Here is a 21,202-nt window from a genome sequence, read left to right on the forward strand (position 1 = left end):
GAGCTGTGAGGGGAGCAGTTGAGAGCAAGGATGTGCATACCGTTAAACTTGCTACTCCTCTCTCTGGCAAAACATCTGTTCAAAAGCATAATGCATATATGGGTTTTTAATACCGTTATGGTGCTGCCTTCAAACAAAAGCAAAGCAAATTAAAGCAGTACAGCCTTAGAGGCTAGAGGAAATCTCGAGTGCTTTCAAGAGAGAGGCAGAGGCAACGGCAACTAGTGTCAGTCAAGCGGCTGAGACTTGACTGCTTGAGCGCTCACTGCACTGCTTGGTGCAATATTGCATTATTTTGCACTAAATGATTTCCAAACTCAATTATTGTTGCTGTCGCTTTTGGGGCATGCGCCTTGTGCACTTGCCGTTTTTTTGTAAATGTCAAAGTTGAACTTTATCCACATGCATAGGAATAGGCGAAAGCAACAACAAAACAACAGTTATGCCCAGAGTACTACAAAGAGAGTGACAGACAGAAGGGTTGGTGGCAGAGAAGGGAAGACGTTGTTGATTTTGGCCCGTTCCGTTCGTACGCCAAAAACGTAAGCGGAATGCTGTGCATGTCGTGACATGTTTGCTTTGACTTTGACAGAGAGAACGAGAACTCGTTACTAAACATTTTGATACAAGTGGTGGATGAGGCGGCTTATCATCGGTTCGGTTCATCCGTATAATACACCTGGAAGGGATACGTCAGTGCAGCTAGACTAACGGCTCTCAGCCTTCCGCTCTCTATCTCTGTCAACGTCTGTCATATGCACGTACTTGCCTGAAGACATGGTATACTAATCTTACAGTAGTGTAGGTGCAAGGGATTACGCGAGTAGTAGATGGAGAGCCGGACTGCCTTACCTTGGTTGTTGGCATGCCTTGGCGGAGGAGCAGCGCCATCTAGCTTCGCCTCCTCCCATTCCAGCCTTCCAGACGGGTGAGTGATTGCAGTGGCAAGGACAACACGCTGGGCGTTTTGTGGTAGGTTCATTACAATTTCTAAGGAAATTATATTTATATTATTCATTGGCCGATATGCATAAATCCAATTTACAACCCCTTGGAGGCAACTGCGTCACCTACGACGGACACAGCGTCTCGGTCTCGTCACCCGGCTGCGGGTGAGAAGAGAGGAGAATGAGCAATTTTCTATGCCGCTTTCTCGCGCGCTTTTGTTGCGCACAACTGACCAACTTGCCAACTGGGGTGTTCTGTGTTTTGTTAGCCGTGGCATGCCATTATTAGATGAACGGGTCAAACTTCTCGTTAATTCTCTTTTAATTATACTTCACGCAGCCGAAGTATTTATTACAAATATATTTTCATTTATCGACCGACCGCATATCGATTGCAAAATTCCAGGGCTGCAGCACTTGAAATTTTGCTTTTGATTCCATTAAAGTGCTATTTTCTTATACATTCCGGTCTGAATAAATTGAATCTATTTCACATAAGCAAACGTTTCTCGGAATCACCCCATGCGTGCCGTTGCCGTGCCTCTCCACTGCTTTTCAGCTGGGGCTGGCTCTGCTCTGTCTGCCCTGCTTGCTGCTTCGTTCAGTGTGCTCTCGGCCGCGGCCCCCGAAACAACAGAAAGCAGGCGGTTGGCGCTTTTAACCTTCAGAAAAGTAGTTGCGTTCATATATTCCACAAGAATATCCATATTGATGGCCAATATCACCTAATATTATCACAGCAAATAAACTATATTCGATATATCAATTTATCAATACTATACCCTTCTCTGAACCGAACGCGACGGGTAGCCAGCGCAAGCTCCGTTTCTTTTTTCTGTGTGTATGTTTTTGATTGCAAAAAAGGAAGGCAAGCAGCCTAAGAAAAGCCAGCACAAAAAACATTTTTCATCTGTGGTGGCCTGGAAAAGTGTTCAGCAAAAAATCATAGATAAACTTTTGTGTTTAACAGAAAATAGAGCTAGCCAGCCAAATATTTACTCTATTCACTTTTTGTTGTGTTTTTATTGGTTGTATTTGTTTGTTTTTGTTGCTGTGCAGCTGCCTCTCTGTGAATGATAAAAATGTGAGTTTTCAGCATTGTTTATTGTGTTTTTTATTGTGGAAATTGTTGAATTGGGCAAAAATTAGTTAAGGATAACAGCAGTTTCATCGTGTATTTGTGTGTGTAGCGAAGCGAGCTGCTGTTCCTGTATCTACGAGTGTGTATTTTGTGTATGCATGTGTGTGTGTGTGTGTGTACACGAGCGTGAGTGAGTGTAAAGCAGTGCGTAAATGCGTAAGCTGTGTTGTTGGCTGTGGCCAGGTCTCAAGGTCCCCGCCGTCCATCCCCCAAAAAGCTGCAGCTTCTGGCTGATAAGAATTGTCATTCCTTTGAGCTGCAAACATACAATTTTTTTCCATTCCCTTATTTTTTATTTATTTGTGGCCGCTGGTGTAACATTGAAATGCTCTTGCAAGTGATTTTTAAGTACGTTCTCGGCCCTGTTGTAACTGTTTGTCTGGCCATATCGGAACCTTAAAAAGCTTAGCCCTAGGCAGAGGCACAAACACACTAACACACACGCGTACACGCAGACAATGAATGTGCTTGCAGCGTCTTTGGCTTGTTGCTTCTTATTCTTTTGTTTTTCGTTGTTGCTGCTTTTGCTGCCTTGTTATATTTATAAATTATTAATAAACATAAAGCGTGCCACAGGTGTGCTCAGAGAGAGGCAGAGACAGAGAGCAACAGCAACAGTAAGACCAAAAGAGAGTGAACTAGCGACCTTTGTGTACTTGTGTGTGTGCCCCTTTCAGGGCTGCTGGTTCGGCTTCTTTCAAGTCAAATATAGCATATGTAGGTCAACCCCGCAATCTGGCTAAATTGATGAGATGTTACTGCTTTAATTGTGTTTAACCTTTTGCCTTAGGCTACACTTGGTTTATTTCAGACCTTTTTACTATTCGCCCTATGCACCCGGATTCTCTCACTACCGCTGGCATACTGCTTGTTACTCGTAACTATCACTTTCCCCCTCGCACTTCCGGGTGTGGGCAGCAGCGGGCTTTCATCTCTCGCATTTAATTATCTCTGCTTGAATGCGCGTCGACGCTGACGTCGCTTTCGGCAGCGTTTATTACCGTTTTCGCGCTCTCTGCATCTCCCCCTTCCCACCATCTTTCTCTCTCTCACTCTCTCGTTTGTGGCATTTTTTGTTGTTGCCAATTACCATGGCAATTTATCCATTAAAGAAAAGCAAAAGCAGCAGCTGTTTGGCATTGTTGTTGCTCAGCCGTTTTTGAAATTGTGCAAATTGATTTCTTTCTTTTCCTTATGAAAGGCAGCTACATACTATGTAGCCTCTCTGCTGCAATTACAGCCGCCGCCGTCGCCGTCGAACTTAATAAGAGCTACCATGCCAGCACATCGTTACCACCGCACCGCACGGTTTTGGCATTGTACCCTTTGGTCACATCATAAAATGTAAAATGACAAAATACAATCATAAACAACACACAACCACCACACACTGACGGCTATGTGCACTTTGCACGGTCACTTTATAGGCGTACGTGTTTGCACGTGTATTCGTGCACAGTGGGGCCCAGTCATGGTTTAAATTGCACACTTTACGATCGGTACGCTAAAGGGTTTAATAACTGTCAGTCCGAGAAAATGTATAAGTTATTTCAGTTTGTGTGTCGTCGCGGCTTGCATTTATAATTATTCTATATCATAAATTTCTGACGTCTTGGAAATTGCACGTATAAAGCTTATCTCAGCTGAAAGCCCAATCTCATCATGATTTTACATATGTACATACTTCCCTTATCACATTTGGTTGTATGTGTATTATTTTATTATTATATCTAACCAGACACTGAGGTTTGTCATTCATTCCACAATTCAATGGATTTTGGCCCATGGCAGTCGACAAGATGTAATTATGCTCCGACTGTAGCTTAAATGTATATTAGTGTGTGTGTGCGTGTGTGTGCTTTTGATGGTTGTCTCTGCCCATGTAACAGCCATGGCATGTACACCCCTCAAACTGCCTGCTGCTGCTGCTGTTTTTTGTGGGTTCCCTTCCTCCTTCCTCGTCTATGTGCTCCCAATAATTATTGATTGAATGCTGCTTCAATTCTGTTGCTCTCCTTCTCTCTCCCTCTCAGCCATACCTATGTACCGATGCACCACTTGTGGCAGCGGCGGGCAGCAGAATGTCATTTTCATCAATTCTGTAATCCTCCAATTAGTAGCCGAGTGCCATTTCAGTGCGCAGCTGGCCAAGATAATTGAATGATAAAATTCAAGCGGCTGACCCACGAGTGGCAGTGGGACGGGGGCTGGGTTGGTTAGAGTCCCATAAACAAAAATTATTATTTAGATAATTACCATCTGTTTGCTCTCCCCACTAAAGTGACACTACAACTACAGATTGTATGTACATATAGCACATGTGTGCCGTGCACTCTTCACATTCCCACTCACACATATTTATGTATGTATGGTGGTGGTATGCGACCCCCCGCAGTCAAACCACACCTTCTGTCACTTTCCGATAGGTCAAAATGCGATGCGGAATGCGTCAGAGGGGTACGGTACCCATCACACACACCACACACCACACGACACATGTACTTTTACCGATATATTGGTATGCTCTTTGTCAGCAGTCAACAATAAATCCAATTAGCAAAAAAGAAAAAGAGAAAGAAAATGGTTCAAGGTGACAACAACAACAACAACAATTCTGCGCGATAAACTAAATTTGCTGTTGTTGTTGCTGCTGTAGAGAAATGCGAGACGGTCGGTCGTTGGCTGACCTTATCGGACACCCACAAAATACACACGCACACACACACACTCACACACTATTGTCGTTGATATTTAATTGACAGGCACCCCTGCTCTCCGTTACCCACACACCAAGCCCCCAAGAGCATATCCGATTATCTGGAGTGCCTGCCTGCTTGTTGGGGTTCATCTGTCCCCATCCCGTCCCGACACCGTTCAGTCCGCCATGAAATCAATAAATTGAATGGCAATTTACATTTTCAAACCGTATGCGGGAATCCAGATAGTGAGAGGAGGAGGGGAAGAAGAAGCCATAGCAACAATGGCCAGCCAACCCCCAGACCCCCCACACTGAATAACCTTGCTGTACTTATTCTCATACTTTGCTTTCTTTTCCACCTTTGTTTGCAGGTCATAGACGTATGTACTCTCTTCTGGCACTACGACCGGGCGCCAGCGTCGCCTCCAGTCATGTACCACTACACTCGATGATTGCCTAAGCGAGAGAGAGCGAGGAGCGAGTGAGCGTGGGAGAAGGCGAGCGTGATACCAAAGACAATAGGCAACTGGATAGAACGGGAACGATAATCAGGAGGAGGCATCCGATCAATCAACCATTTAAAGAACAAAAAAAAAAAAACTAAAAAAAAAGAAGACACACACAGGCAGCATTATGTTGATTAAGGAGTACCGTATACCGCTGCCCCTCACCGTGGAGGAGTATCGGATTGCCCAGCTGTACATGATAGCGGTAAGTGGAATCAAGTGCCTCTCCACACAATGGATTGAGGGATGGTTAAAGCACAATTTGAGCACAATGGAACAAAAGTGGAGGGGCCAATGGCCACAATATGTCAGGCATTTTTATTACATTTTTCATGTAAATCAAATGCAAATGCACATGAGGATGACCTTCCTAATAGATAAAGCAATTAATATGTATGTATGTATTTATGTACATACATATATGCAAGAACTTGCTTAAGATCTTTTGTATAGAGCACACACGATTCTGTGGCCTTGGTAATTTACGTATTCGAGAAAAATTGGACACCCTTACGGAATTATTTTTTTTATCTATGCATATACTAGTACATAGACGCATACAATGGGGACGTATAATTCAGTACATGCACAACGTTAGACTGATTGATGAGCTTGATGAGCAGTCCAGCTACTAATAGCTATTAGCTATCAGCTCACTCACCTTTCTTTTCAGAAAATAAATAAAAACTATTGTGAAGCTTACGCTGAAAACTCATTTGATATATTTTTAAGGGAATAGTTTTTTTTAGTTAAAATTACCTGCATATATATATATGTATGTGTAATAGCTTTATGCGTTTTCGAAGAGAGATGCAAGCGGTTTGTCAGACCTTATCTGAAATTTCGTCCCAAAAATGTTTGCGATTGGCGGATTAAATTCCTCCAAAGTCATGATTTCAAGGCTTTTGAATATTTCCGGAATGAATATATATGTATATATATTTTAAAAATATATTTTCTTTATAAACCTAAGGCACCATTTATAGGGCCCCATTCAGAGTTATAAGTTAAGTCTAGTTTTAACAAAATTTAAATTTATTTATTTATACTTTTTTGTTTTGTTTTTATGTACCTTAAATGTTTACGATAGAGGAATTTCCGATAGACTCTATTAAGTCAGTAAATTATAATTATTGCTTGCCTTTAGAAAATATTTACAGACTTTTGTTTATTTCTTTTGCATGTTTTACATTTGAGAAACATCGCGTACAAAAACATTTACTTGCAAAATGCATTTCCTGGAATATTTTGCAATGTTCCATGACACAAAATGCCCGAAAATTGGAATAAAAATAGATGCATTTTGATGGGCAAGTTTATACCAATAATTCTCTCATCTATTCCTCCCACCCACACACACAAAACAGAAAAAGAGCCGCGAGGAGAGCCATGGCGAGGGCAGCGGCGTTGAAATAATCATCAATGAACCCTATAAGGATGGTCCCGGCGGCAATGGTCAATATACGAAAAAGATATACCATGTGGGCAATCATTTGCCAGGCTGGATAAAGAGTAAGTGCAACCCACCAACTCGTCATACTCCTTAAATGTAATTTAGATGATTTCTAATTCCCATTTTCCCCTTTTAGGTCTCTTGCCCAAGAGTGCTCTGACCGTGGAGGAGGAGGCATGGAATGCATATCCATACACAAGGACACGCTACACCTGCCCCTTTGTGGAGAAATTCTCGCTGGACATTGAGACATACTATTTCCCAGACAATGGATATCAGGAGAATGTGTTTCAGCTGTCGGGCAGCGATCTACGCAATCGTATTGTCGGTCAGTCGAAGCAGTGCGACCCGCCCCCCAAAAAAATGTATTTATTTATTTCTTATATGTTTGCTTGTAGATGTAATTGATATTGTCAAGGATCAGCTATGGGGCGGCGATTATGTGAAGGAGGAGGATCCCAAACAATTTATATCGGAGAAGACGGGACGTGGCCCGTTGGCCGACGACTGGCTGGAGGAGTATTGGCGGGAGGTAAAAGGCAAAAAGCAGCCAACACCCCGCAACATGTCCCTGATGACGGCCTATAAGATATGTCGCGTTGAATTTCGATATTGGGGCATGCAAACGAAGCTGGAGAAATTCATACACGATGTGGCATTGCGCAAAATGATGCTGCGGGCGCATCGTCAGGCCTGGGCATGGCAAGATGAATGGTTTGGCCTTACCATTCAGGATATTCGCGAGCTAGAGCGTCAGACACAGCTGGCACTGGCCAAGAAAATGGGCAGCGGTGAAGAGTGCAGCGATGGTTAGTCTTCACACTCTCTCTCTTTCTGTCTGTTCTGCCTTCTTTCACTCACACTGTGTGCGTCTGTCTGTCTCTGTCTTTTTCAGATAGCACCTCCGAGGCATACACAAGCACGACGGCCACTGCTGCCGCCTCAACGGGTGGCAGCGAACGAAAGAAATCAGCACCGGCCATACCGCCAATTGTCACCCAACAGCCGCCCAGTGCCGAGGCCAGCTCCGACGAGGAGGAGGGCGAGGACGAAGATGACGATGAGGATGAGAACGATGCAATTGGCACTGGCGTTGATCTCGTCAGCAACACACAGGGCACCGCCAAGGAGCGCTCCCGATCGCAGAGCATACAGTTGGCCAACAAGGCAAAATTTGGATCAAAGGGTGCTCTACACTCGCCCGTCGGCTCGGCGCACAGCTTCGATCTGCAGGTGAGAGACGACGACGTTCGAATCCCCCACATATGGATTCCACTTACCGTTTGCTGTCTCTTGGTGTTGATTTTATGATCCCGTTTATACCGATGGAAACTGCCGGCTTCTAATACTCGCAAGATTTATATATATTTTCAATTGAATTCAAAGCGAAAAAAAAATACCATATTAAAATTAGTAGTCCAAATGAACCCAAAAATGTATTGCATATTGATGAGAATATTTGGAAAGTCAAAAAGAATGTGCACTCCAACAATGTGCATTTCCAATTAGAATCGAACGTTCAGTTTCCATCTAGTATCCTTGTTGTACATATGTATGTATGTAAATCTGTTGCCTGTTTTTTGTTGTGTGTGTCTCTCTCTCTCTCTGTCTCTGTCTCTGTCTCGGTGTGTGTGTTTTTGATTCTACTTTCTCTCTACCCGATATGCGTGTCTGTTTTTGTGTCGCTTTGTCCTTTAAATGTGCTGTGCGAATAATTCTCTATAATTTCCAAAACCTCCAACCAACGTTCCGACAACAACAACAACAACAACACACTTCCTCGTACAACACAACAAATCACCAACAAAACAACAATAACAACAACAACAAACCTACCTAAAAATAGTCCAAAAAGCCGCATGCCAAGACAGCGCCGCGCAGACATGTAAGTTGCCGTTGTTAGACGCCAAATCAAAAAGAAAAAAAACCAAAAAACTTCAATCCCATTGCCAATCCTTGCCAATCGCTAGTAATTAATTTAGGCAAAAATGCGCCCCACCCCTACCATTTGTTAAACAAAACTCTTCCTTGCTCTCTTGTAGTGATAGAATTAGCTTTTAAGCAGCTGCCTTGCACAGCATCGAAACCTTGTTAAAGTCTAGGCTTGGTCGGTTGGTAAAAATACAGCAAAACATTCGGCCTGGTCACTGGTAGATCTTTCACCTCAGCGTTGGATATTTGTGTATCTATAAAAATACATCAATCAATCGTTCCATTGTTCAGAGAATGAATAAAGAACAAAAAGTTGTCAAGAAATAAAGGTTGGACGAGAGTTTCTGCCTAGACACAATTTGCTAAAACTCTTTGAAATCTTTAGCCAAAAACATGCACGTGAAAAAATACAAAGCAATGAGCTATCAATTATGCCAAGTGTCAAAGAAGGAAAGTAACTCATAAAGAACTTTAGGGCACATCTTTTCCTCACTTATTCTTCGGAAATTCTCCAAAAGTGAATGCACGAAAATCCAAAAATTAATAGAAAATACGCGACGCAGTCGCATTGTGGCCCGACTCAAGACGCACAAGCGAATAGTACCAAAGAGAATGCTCGAGAATACAAAACATGCTTGACTCCAGACTGCGAGCGAGGAACCACGAATGCAAAATTTTCTTTCTCTCCTACCCACTGCTGTTCCACCTCCTGCCAAAAGAAATGGGCCCCCTTTGTATTGAATGGTGGCCATAGATTGCAGCCAATTGACACCAGAATTCTGACTGATGCAGCTCCAGAGATACTTCGCCAAATGTAAACAAGAATGTTACGCACCGATGCTTCTGCTGCTGCTGCTGCCAGGCAGCTGCTTTTGCTTTAGTCGCAGGAGTAGACTTTCGTAGAGCTTTCGTTCTTGTAGAGAGTCAATAGAGCCAATTAGTCTGATTCTGCTGCTGCCGCTTCTCCAATCATTTTTGGTTTATACTCGTATGCTTAGGTTGCAAACAAAAAACAAAATTAGAGCAGAAACGTTGTTAATATTTGCTTGGTAATTGTACTTAAATAATTAACATTGTGCGGATGATCCTTAGGTGGCTAACTGGCGCATGGAACGACTGGAGGTGGACTCCAAGTCCAATTCTGATGAGGAGTTCTTTGATTGTTTAGGTGGGTCTTACCATTTTATTTATTTATTCAGTGCATTCAGAGGGAATAACCGACCATTCTTTGTGCTTCTTTTTGGCAGACACCAATGAGACCAATTCCCTGGCCAAATGGAGCTCCCTGGAGCTGCTGGGCGAGGGCGATGACAGCCCACCGCCACATGGTGGCCCCTCCAGCGGTAGCTCTGTGGTGGGTGGTGGTCGCGGCCACCACACTGGTGGAAAACAGGAGGATAGCATTTTCAATCAGGACTTTCTAATGCGCGTCGCCTCGGAGCGCGGCAACAAACGACAGTTGCGCTCCTCGGCCAGTGTGGATCGCAGCCATGATTCGTCGCCGCCAGGATCGCCGAGCACGCCATCGTGTCCAACCACCATACTGATGCTGGTCGTTCATGCCGGCAGTGTGCTGGATGCCGCCAGTGAGCTGACGGCCAAGAAATCAGATGTCACCACATTCCGCGGCTCGTTTGAGGCCGTAATGCGGCAGCACTATCCCAGCTTGCTGACACACGTGACGATCAAAATGGTGCCCTGTCCATCGATATGCACCGATGCTTTGGGTATACTGTCCAGCCTCAGTCCATACTCGTTCGATGCCTCGCCGTCGGCCGCAGATATACCGAATATAGCCGATGTGCCCATTGGGGCCATACCCCTGCTGGCTGTCGCCTCGCCCGAGTTCCACGAGACCGTCACCAAGACGGTGGCCGCCGCCAATATTGTGTATCATGAGTTTTTGAAATCGGAAGAGGGACATGGCTTCTCCGGTCAGATTGTAATGCTCGGGGATTCCATGGGCTCGCTGCTGGCATACGAGGCCTTGTGCCGCTGCAACGGCAGTCAGCCGGGCACCGCTGGATTGGGGGCCTCAAACTCGGGCGGTGATGCTGTCGCTGGCAGCGGTAGCAGCAGCAATGCCCATCCGATAAACAGCCGACACTCGCGACTGGACGATGATGAGCGTTTCATTGAGGCCGATCTGGATGCCAAGCGTTTGCTGGTGGCCCCATCGCCGCGTCGTCGTCGCTCCAGCTCGTCCAGCGATTCGCGGCTCACCAAACTGGACTTTGAAGTCAGTGACTTTTTCATGTTCGGCTCGCCGCTGTCCGTTGTACTGGCCGCCCGCAAGCTGCATGATGCCAAGACGGCATTGGTGCGACCGAACTGCCATCAGGTGTACAATTTGTTCCATCCAACCGATCCGATTGCCGCGCGGCTGGAGCCGCTGCTAAGTGCACGCTTCTCCATACTGTCGCCGGTGAATGTTCCACGTTATGCCAAATATCCGCTGGGAAATGGCCAGGCATTGCATTTATGTGAGTATTTTTGTATCTGATGCACAAGCGAAAACTGCAAAAGAGAACGCACGAGAATGCACGCTGATCCTGATCCTGGAGACTATTTCTCTCTAACTCTCTTTCCATTTGCAGTGGAGGTTATTCAATCGCATCCGCAGCACTTTAACGATGGCAACAATATACTGGCCGGACGTCGCCTTTCGGACGCCTCCATGCAGAGCACGATTTCCGGACTAATTGAGAACGTTTCCCTCAGTACAATTCATGCCCGTAAGACAGCCAGCCGACGAGACAGCAAACAGAGAAAGTATATTAGATCTTAATGGTTTTCTTTCTATCCGCAGTTCAAAACAAATGGTGGGGTACCAAGCGCTTGGACTATGCCCTGTACTGTCCCGAAGGCTTGAGCAATTTTCCCGCTCATGCATTGCCGCATCTGTTCCATGCCAGCTACTGGGAGAGCCCCGATGTGATTGCGTTTATATTTCGACAGATTGGCAAATTTGAGGGCATACCATTTGTGGGCTCCAACGATGACAAGGATGCGGCCTCCTTCCATCCGGGACAGCCGCGCGAAAAGTGGATCAAGAAGCGCACATCGGTCAAGCTGAAAAATGTGGCCGCCAATCATCGGGCCAACGATGTGATTGTCCAGGAGGGACGTGAGCAGCGTTTGAATGCTCGTTTTATGTACGGTCCCCTGGACATGATCACGCTGCATGGCGAGAAGGTGGATGTGCATATTATGAAGGATCCACCGGCCGGCGAGTGGACATTCCTCACCACCGAAATGACCGACAAAAATGGACGCATCTCGTACAGCATACCCGATCAGCTGTCCCTCGGCTATGGCATTTATCCGGTGAAGATGGTCGTACGCGGCGATCATACATCGGTGGACTGCTATATGGCCGTGGTGCCACCACTCACCGAGTGTGTTGTCTTTAGTATTGATGGCTCCTTTACCGCCTCGATGTCGGTGACGGGTCGCGATCCCAAGGTGCGTGCCGGCGCCGTTGATGTCTGCCGCCATTGGCAGGAGCTGGGCTATCTGCTCATCTACATCACTGGTCGTCCGGATATGCAGCAACAGCGTGTCGTCTCGTGGCTGAGCCAGCACAATTTCCCCCATGGATTGATCTCATTCGCCGACGGTCTGTCCACCGATCCGTTGGGCCACAAGACCGCCTATCTTAACAATCTGGTGCAGAACCATGGAATCTCAATTACGGCCGCCTATGGCAGCAGCAAGGATATTACCGTCTACACAAATGTGGGCATGCGTACCGATCAGATTTTTATTGTGGGCAAGGTAAGTGCCTCATCACTCTCTCGTTTCGTTAACTTTATCTCTCTCTGTCTCTTTGTCGTTGCTTAGGTGAGCAAGAAGCTACAATCGAATGCCATTGTGCTCAGCGATGGCTATGCGGCCCATTTGTCTGGCCTTCAGGCAGTGGGCGGTTCGCGTCCGGCCAAGGGGAATGCGCGCATGGTCATACCCAGGGGATGTTTCAATTTGCCCGGCCAGACGGCAAATCCGCGACGCCGAAGGTAAGGTTCGAGTGCCAAATTCGAGCCGTTTTGTGTGTGTTTGTGTGTATGATTTGTGAATCTCTGTGATCTGTACGCCACCCCACTCCCACCACCACTAATCCTACCTGTACTTGTCTTGTGTATATCCGTACTCTCACGTATCTTGTATCTATGTCAGTGTTTGTGTTTGTTTAGACATGCATCACCATTTCTATATGTATGTATGTACATATATTCGTATTGTATGTAAATTCTTAAATCGGTTTTTTATGGCTTTCTGTTTTTTGTTTCTCTTGATTTATGTTTTGTTTTTCTTTCGAAGAAGATTATAACCGCCCGCCCCCCCACCACATCACCACAAAGCCCTCTTGTGATATGTAACGCCTAATCTGTGTGTAATCCTTAAGCACCTTCAGCTCGAAATTCATCTAAAAATGCCAAAAAAAAAAATTCAAATTTTATTTGAATCTTTCCAACCAACTAATTTGATGCTGCACTTTTCCCCACACGATCTGCTATCCTGCCACCTGTCACCACCCACCCCTGTTCTGCCTAAACGCCCGCCCGCCCGCCCGCCCGCTCCTCCACCAACCAACCCCACCAACACCTTTAGCAATGCTTTCGAGCTGCAATTGGCAACCAACAACAACCACAACACGGGAAACGGCAACCATCATTATCAACATCAGAACAACAACAGTCACAGTCACAGTCACAGCCATAGTCTGGGCCAACTCAACGAGGATATGGCATTCATGGCTGACTGACAAAGAGTTAAAATTAAACTACCACACCCCACAACACCACCAACCACCCAAAGAGCTAGTCGTCCTTATAGATTGTTATGGTATTTTTCACCTGTTTTTCCCTGCTTTCGTTTAAGTATACCCCCATAGAGGTTTTTTGTTTGTTAGTTTGTTTTGTTTCCTTAAAAAAATAAAATTAAAAAATAACGAAAAGTGCATAGAACAAAATTTATTATTCTGTATTATGTATGCTATAAGTTGATCCATTGTATTATTATTTATAATTTTAATTTTATATTGATATTGATATTATGTTTGATTTGCGAAACGAACAAAAAATTGCTATAATAAAATTTATGCCAAAATGCAACAAAAATATAACATAGTTGTATGTACATATGTACGTGTAAATAAATAAACGCAATACATAGAAAATGCATTTAGTTTGATATGTATAATATGTACATATGTACAATAAATATATAACAAGATAATATTGTATATGATTTATAATGTTACGATTACGATTTTGTAATCTTTTCTTTGTTTGTTCTTTGATTTTACGGATGAACCAAAAATGCTTTAAAAAAAAAACGCTTTAAAAAATAAAAATAAAATAAACCCACTACGTCACATAAAATATTGTATATCCACCACCACCCACACGCTGACAATTTCACCACACACACACACACACACACTACACACAACACACATACACACCACACACTCGTACAGGCTGCATGAACAAGCAACAATTGAAGTTTAACAAAAATGATGGAAGAACATTTATAAACAACAAATTTAGAAGCAAATAATTGGTGTTAGTTCTAGTGTTTTATAGAATTTATACCCCACCACCAACACACACACACACACACCTAGTTTTTTGTGCCTTTTTAGTTATATTTTTTTTAATGTATTTAACGCATTTCTAGCTGAGCATTTTATTGATTGATTAATTAATTAATTAATTAATTGGTGTTGTGCAGCAAAAAAAAAAAAAACAAAACAAAAAGAACCATAAAACCAAGAAATCATTTCTCAATTCTTTTCACTCAACTATAACTCTGTCTCTCTTTTTCCAAAAAAAAACAAAAATAAATCTACAAAACATAACCAAAATTTGCTTGAAAAATCAATACATCATCACACACACACACAACACAACACAACAAAACAAACACTAAAAACATTAAAAAATTCATCATAAAACAATCATGAAAAATAGCAACGAGACAGGACTTTCATCGCCCATACGCAGCGGCTATCTGAAGCGAAAAACATATTTGAGCCATCACTAGATAACAGCCATCAAACAATAGCGAGATGGTCCCTACTAGCAAAACAACTTAGAATGAAACCAACCAACCACAAAAGCAAAACGAACTAAACCCGAAAAGAACTGCAAACTCCAGAAAGATTTATAGCACACCGCAATCCTGCATTCCGTTCTACATACTAGCAAAAAGAGTAACAAATACAACAAAAAAAAAAAGAAAGAGTATATAATATCAAGGATAAAAAAAACATTGATGCCTCCCATATATGTCACCTCTGTGTATATATCACATAAATATATATTATATATATTTATAAACTATGCGCGATATATACAGCAACAAAATATTGGGTTGGGTGTATATATGAAAGCAAAATACTAAATTAACAAAAATATTGTACAACATATGTATAACCAAAAGTCACGCGGTGAGTATCCCCCACTAATACTACATACAATCTATATCTATATCTATTTTGTTATGATCGAATCGAAGGCCCAGTCTAGTTTAAAATCCTATTAATTTGAGTATTTAATGCTTTAATTTATTTTGTATATGATAGAAAAGTAATAGAAAAAATTGCAAAAGAAGAAAAAAACGAAATATATGGAAAATTTCAAAACTATTAGCTTTACAACTAAATACTGAAATACTGAAAATCTATTTTAATAAAAACAATTTAAATAATATTTGAAATTTTATTGCCCTTTAGGTACCTGGAACGAAAGACTGTTTCCTCCTGTTGTTTGATGGTTTTCCAAACCACTTAAAGAAACACAAAAGAAAATAAATACATAATAAAAAGTAAAAACCGATCATAAAACTATATACCACATAAATATATATAAAAAAAAAAAGATAAATTAAAATTAAAAATAAACATATTCAATATATAAAGCCACTTAACATATGAAAGCGAACCAAGTTCAACACAAACCAAATTTAAATTTAAAAAATGTGTTACTACAACCAATTGACGGACAACAGCAAAATGGAAACCAAACCGATGAAAGATCTCTCTATCTCTCTCTCTCTCAACAACAGGATCCAAAGGACTAAAGCGAGTGCGCAAAAAAAGGCGTTGCAAAATCAAATGAAAAATTTAATGCATTTCTTGATTAAAACCAAATTCTTACAACAACAAAATGTATAAACTAACGGCTTCCGAATACCAACCAACAAAAATTATACTTACGAGTATATTTGCCCGAACGATACCAGTCTTCAGGCACCAAATAAAGGTCCTCACAAAGAAAACATTTAAATCTCCATAATTGTGATAGTCTTTCGCTACCAAAATACTAATTGTAAATGAAAAAAAAAAAAAAACCAAATGGAAGGATTCAATATTTAGTGTAAAATTCTGTACTAAATAAAACAAACAAAAATTGTTATTTGGCATGAAAAATTCCCCTCTTTTTGCTGGTCAAAAGTTGAACAAGTTAATCAATATTAAACAAATATGAAATGTTATAAACTAAAAAAAAACCGATTTTGTGATACCAAAGAAAAAACTAAACAAAAAAAAACAATTACAAAAATAAACCAAATACCAAAGTTGAGTTCGAATTTGAAATGAGAACAGAGTGGATCAGAGATCTGATATCCTACATCTCCTTAAAGTAGAAACCCAACAAACTCAAGGCGACCTGATGATGATGATGATGAAATTATATATGTGTGTAGCCTATATATTGTATGTATTGTAGTACTATATACACAGAGTTATGTATACATAGAGCCTAATACCAAAGCTGTCCACACAAGTTAACTAACAAATCTCTCACCTTGCAAACCAAATACAAAAAACCAACAAATACAAACACAACAAAACAAAATATATGGAAACTCTAGAGAAGAAAAAAAAACAGAACGGTACAAAAAGAACATGATAAAAAATATATATATATACATTATACATTAAATATAATAAATATTGTATAATTGTGGTTTAGCCTTCGATTAGCGGATGTTATAAAAGAGAACTTAAACCTACTTCCTAAGCGGCAAAACAAATGCAAAAGAAAAAGAGAAAGAGAAAAAATTGAAGAGTATACATTTATATAGAGGAAAGCCGAGCGTAATGTCTAAATACTATATTTATGTAGCGCAACTAAAACTAAGAACTTTGGAAGCTTGCTAGCTGGTAACTTAAAAACTGTGTGTGTTCGAATATCCAGCAGGTATTTTGTTGTGTGGACTATACACACACACATACAATACATATGTTCCTCTCTCTCTTTATGCTTTGTGCATTTGCATTTTTGTTTTCTCTTTTCAATTTTGTAATTTGTTTGTAGACAACAAGTAACAAAAATAAATACTGCTACATACCCTAAGGAATAACTTTCATGGATTCTCCAACTACACAATGATCTCTGTCCGTAGAGGGTATCCTATACTATACTATACATACATATATAATATATATATATCCTATATGCAAAGGGAAAATTTACAAATATTATACTCACTGATCAGATTATGAATACAAAAATCAAGAGATATGTATATTCATTGTCTAGAAAAATACGCTTAACACGTAACTCCCCCGACCCGCTCCGCATCGCGATTCCTCCCAGAGACAGTGTGGTAACAGTACTTTATTTGATCATCCTGCCACGGCCGTTTGCAGCGACTCGTAATACACTACACGTAATATGCATATTGTACCTGAATAGCTTCCTAATTAATTGCAGAGATAATACTAAAAAAAACGAGTACACATTTCACAACAATATCGTGTTCAACATACGAGTATAACTTACAGATTCTCTAACTTTTATATATTAAATGGAACGTTGTGTGGAATGCAACGATTCCATATTTTGAATACTTTCCAGACATTTTTTCTTTGGGAACGAAACTAGTCACAGAGTTGAAAAAATATATAGCGCCTATATATAGTATATGTACATATATATTTTTATGCATACCCACACACGCCTCAGAATGTCAATTTGATGAGGAGTTGGAAGCAAAAGCTAGAAGTAAAAAACCCTTTAAGCATTTCGGCTTCAATAGATCTACAAACGGATCTACAACAGATCTCTCAGATATACATACATACATATGTACATATGTATGTATGTATGTCCGTCCCTCCCTCCCTCCACCCCACCACAATAGCTGTAAGCGTTGGCTATCCCAAACAGCCAATAAAGCGTTAAGTAAAACTGTATTGATATTACTAGAAAAAAGAAAACCCACCATTTAGATGATAAGAAATGCCAACCTTCCCCTCAACCGCAAACCGCAGATAGTTGGCGCTATGGAAGTTCAGACACACACACACACACACACACACACCACATATAAACAAACAAACACACACACTCAAAACAATGATTAAAATTCAAGTACTGTCGAAACAAAACAGCAGCTATTTTGTACAACAAAATGATACGAGAACTACAGAGAAATATATTTACGACAAAGAATACCTTATGTATGGCATCCCTTCCCGCAGCTGGATTTTTTTTTTATTCATTTTCGATACAAATAATTCGTAGCGCCATATGGTGGCATCGAAAACCCGAATCAATGCCAAATCGGAAGATTGGAAAGAATCGAGTTCAAGAATACTTTTTCAATAAAAAAAAATATTCGAATAAGGAGTCCACCAACTAAAATATTATATATAATTTACGTAATATTAATAAACGGTTTTTTTTTCCAATATTAAAAATAATCTTCCACGTACCAACTAAAATATTATATTTAATTTGAATAATTAAATTTATTAAAAATATAAATTTCCTAATTAGCGATTGCCACCAAATGAAATTTAATATTTTATTTTAATTATTTAATTTGCCCAAATAGTATCAGCCTTCAGATAAATTCTAATTTCAAAACCAGAGATGAGGTATACTTACATATTGGATGGAGCTGCTGCATCGTTTCGTAATTTACTTAGCCGAGATCAGAAAAAAAGAGACGCCCCTACAGAAACCTAAAAACCGTTCAAATCGCATGGTATGCGAATAAACAAAACAAAAATTGTTGAAAATATTTAAATATATGCATATGTACCTACCACAGAGTACGCGAGCGTATGTATATTGTATTTTATATTTATTAAGTGCAAAAAGTCCAGGTATAACAAATATTACAACAACAAATGAAGTAATTATTTATTGATAAAAAAATTGTTCTACGGACAAAAACAACAACAGCAACAAAAATGTGGAGCAAACCAAATGCAATCTATTTACAAACAAAATGAAAACGAAACAAAACAAAAACCAACAAGGAAAGGGAAGGAAATGCAATGCAAAAGATATGCAATGCAAAATTAAAGATAAATTCAAAAAAAGGAGAACGAAAATTTAAGAAAGTCAAACATACAGAGACAAGAGTTGAAAAAAATATACTATATATATACATATATACATACATACATACAAACTATGTGTTTATATATGCAAATATCCAACAAACAAACAAAAAATTTAAAAATTTGTAAGAAAAATGAATTGGATTAAAAACAAAAAAAAATACTGCAGTAAAATATATGTATTTTTCGATGTAAGCTGTTTGTTAGCGAAAGGAAAGATATGATAAAGAAAGAAGAATACGACGGCGACGTTACCAAAAGGCCACTCGAAGCAAGCGAGCTGGCAATAGCAGTTAATCATTCCCAAACAAAATCGAAAACGGTTCATGAGACATAAATTAAAACAAGAAAAACACAAAAGGAAAATCCAAACAAAAAAAATAATGTTCTATTTGATGTTGCAAATGAGAAAAATAAATATATAAAAAAATGCTATTTAAAAAAACAAAACGTTCTTGTCGTGGGGGGCGGGCAAAGGAGTAAAAAAACTTCACACAGAATCCAATGGCTCCAGGCAATATAGTGCTTTAAGATCTAGAGGGACATGGAATATATACATATCTAGTCGGTTATTAATGCTGATGCAGAATAGATACAACTGGGGAATCACATTCCCAGGGCGGGTCGGGGCTGTAGCTCTCTCGGCATTAAATCAGTGACTGGAAAATGAACAGCAATGCAGTGACGGGCTCCAGAGGGGACGACATCCGACGTACCATTAAATTGATGACAGCATACAGTGGGTGTATGGATGGGTGAGTAATGACCCAACAACTGTTTTTTGTTTTTTTTGTTCTTTGTTGCATGGATGGGCGTCAAGCAGATGGTTTGCTCAAAACAGTGCGCGCTCTTTAGATATAGAAATCAGCACAGCTTACTATCAACGATCGTGAGAGGTCTTTTTGCATTATTTGAACTCATTTAAATAGCTATGCTAATCTAACTATAATATGTAAGTACTTGGAAAAAATGCACTTTGATTTTCCAAAGAAATTTTCTTGAAGTGATTAGTGATTTTTATTAGTATATAGGTAGGTACATATTATATTTAAACGAATTATTGATCAACACAGATGTAGCCTTTTTTCTCTTTCATTCGAGAAGTACTTATTTTTGTATTGTGCTCCTTACAGAATTTAGCTAAATATTCTAGGATTACCCCATTTTTTTCAGCAACCCCGTAGCATTTCGCAGCTTGATAAAATGAAGTACTTTCCGGGACTCTGATTATATCTATTATGTGAATTATTATATATTTATGTGAATTTTTGAAATCTTTGCTCTATAAATTTGCAGCTTCAATATTTGTCTGTTCTGCTCCTGCTCCAGGAATCTATCTCCTGCCAGTTACAATTTCTTGAGCTGCTGTCCAACAGGTGACAGAGATAGCCCTTGGCATTGAGAGCTTCTTCATCGAGTTGAGACATTTCTGGAATCGTAATGTTCTGCAGCTATAAAACTATAAATAGCTTGAAAAGTTCTTGAGGCGCAGCCAGCATTTCTTAATTCCTATCTGCATATATTTCAAAAGAGAGTACATCGCTTAAAGAAGTACTTTGAACGACAATAATCTAATGTTGTTTTCATAATTGACCTACTTTGATAACGATCGATTCTTACAAGCAGAATTGCATTACAATTGTGAAAGCCAGGAGTAACCACACAAAATCCAGTGGCACTAGGCACTACAGTCTCTAAGATTAAGAGTCATATATGGGCCAGCCATACAGATGAGTTCACTGAGAGTTTCACTCAGGCATACATTAGCTAGTAAATCCAGATAGCCGCAGCATCTAAGCTGCTCCCGCACTCTATTTCTTTCGTTCCCAAGCGGTCATTCCAAGTCTCGTTTGCTTGCCAGTTTTCTCAGTTACCTTTTAGCCATTTCATAGGAACATTTGCACGCTTCGATGGACCACATAGGATAGCATAATCAGACACAATTGGTGGCATGGCATGGCACGACAGTTGTGTACAGCAGTGTACATAAATCATACCCAGAGCCACCCAGTGTTTGACTAATCAATTCAGCAACTAATCGCGTAAACTGTGGCTGCGAAAAGCAAAACAAGTTCAAGAGATTGAGCTGAACAGCAGCTATACTACATATATGCATAAAAAGCTAGCCGCCAGCCGCCAGCCGCCAGCAGCCGGCCGCA

General features: G+C 40.7%; 1 protein-coding gene across 10 annotated transcripts; it reads left to right on the forward strand.

Annotated features, from left to right (window-relative positions):
* The first annotated feature begins 613 nt into the window (after positions 1-613).
* LOC111064934 (protein retinal degeneration B) lies at positions 614-15,534 on the forward strand. 10 transcript variants are annotated; one of them, XM_022352796.2, is made up of 13 exons: positions 614-928; positions 5,158-5,497; positions 6,660-6,804; positions 6,882-7,073; positions 7,144-7,554; positions 7,641-7,978; positions 8,592-8,630; positions 9,770-9,845; positions 9,925-11,160; positions 11,275-11,412; positions 11,487-12,454; positions 12,521-12,693; positions 13,289-13,564. In XM_022352796.2, exons 2-13 carry the CDS (start codon positions 5,420-5,422, stop codon positions 13,440-13,442), a joined length of 3,948 nt encoding a protein of 1,315 aa, XP_022208488.2. In that variant the 5' UTR covers positions 614-928; positions 5,158-5,419; the 3' UTR covers positions 13,443-13,564. The 10 variants fall into 10 exon arrangements, with proteins under 10 accessions (XP_022208488.2, XP_022208486.2, XP_022208489.2 ...); XM_022352794.2 differs by lacking the exon at positions 614-928 and adding an exon at positions 1,535-1,622; XM_022352797.2 differs by lacking the exon at positions 614-928 and adding an exon at positions 1,545-1,619.
* The last annotated feature ends 5,668 nt before the right edge of the window (positions 15,535-21,202 follow it).

This window comes from Drosophila obscura, unplaced genomic scaffold (genome assembly GCF_018151105.1).
Source record: "Drosophila obscura isolate BZ-5 IFL unplaced genomic scaffold, ASM1815110v1 contig_73, whole genome shotgun sequence".
NCBI classification, from domain to species: domain Eukaryota; kingdom Metazoa; phylum Arthropoda; class Insecta; order Diptera; family Drosophilidae; genus Drosophila; species Drosophila obscura.

Bases quoted from the DNA above. Each gene is read 5' to 3' on its own strand.
- LOC111064934 (XM_022352796.2), top strand. From the start codon at position 5,420: ATGTTGATTAAGGAGTACCGTATACCGCTGCCCCTCACCGTGGAGGAG. The intron at 11,161-11,274 runs GTGAGTATTTTT...TTCCATTTGCAG, and splicing joins TGGCCAGGCATTGCATTTAT to TGGAGGTTATTCAATCGCAT. The intron at 11,413-11,486 runs GTAAGACAGCCA...TTCTATCCGCAG, and splicing joins CCTCAGTACAATTCATGCCC to TTCAAAACAAATGGTGGGGT.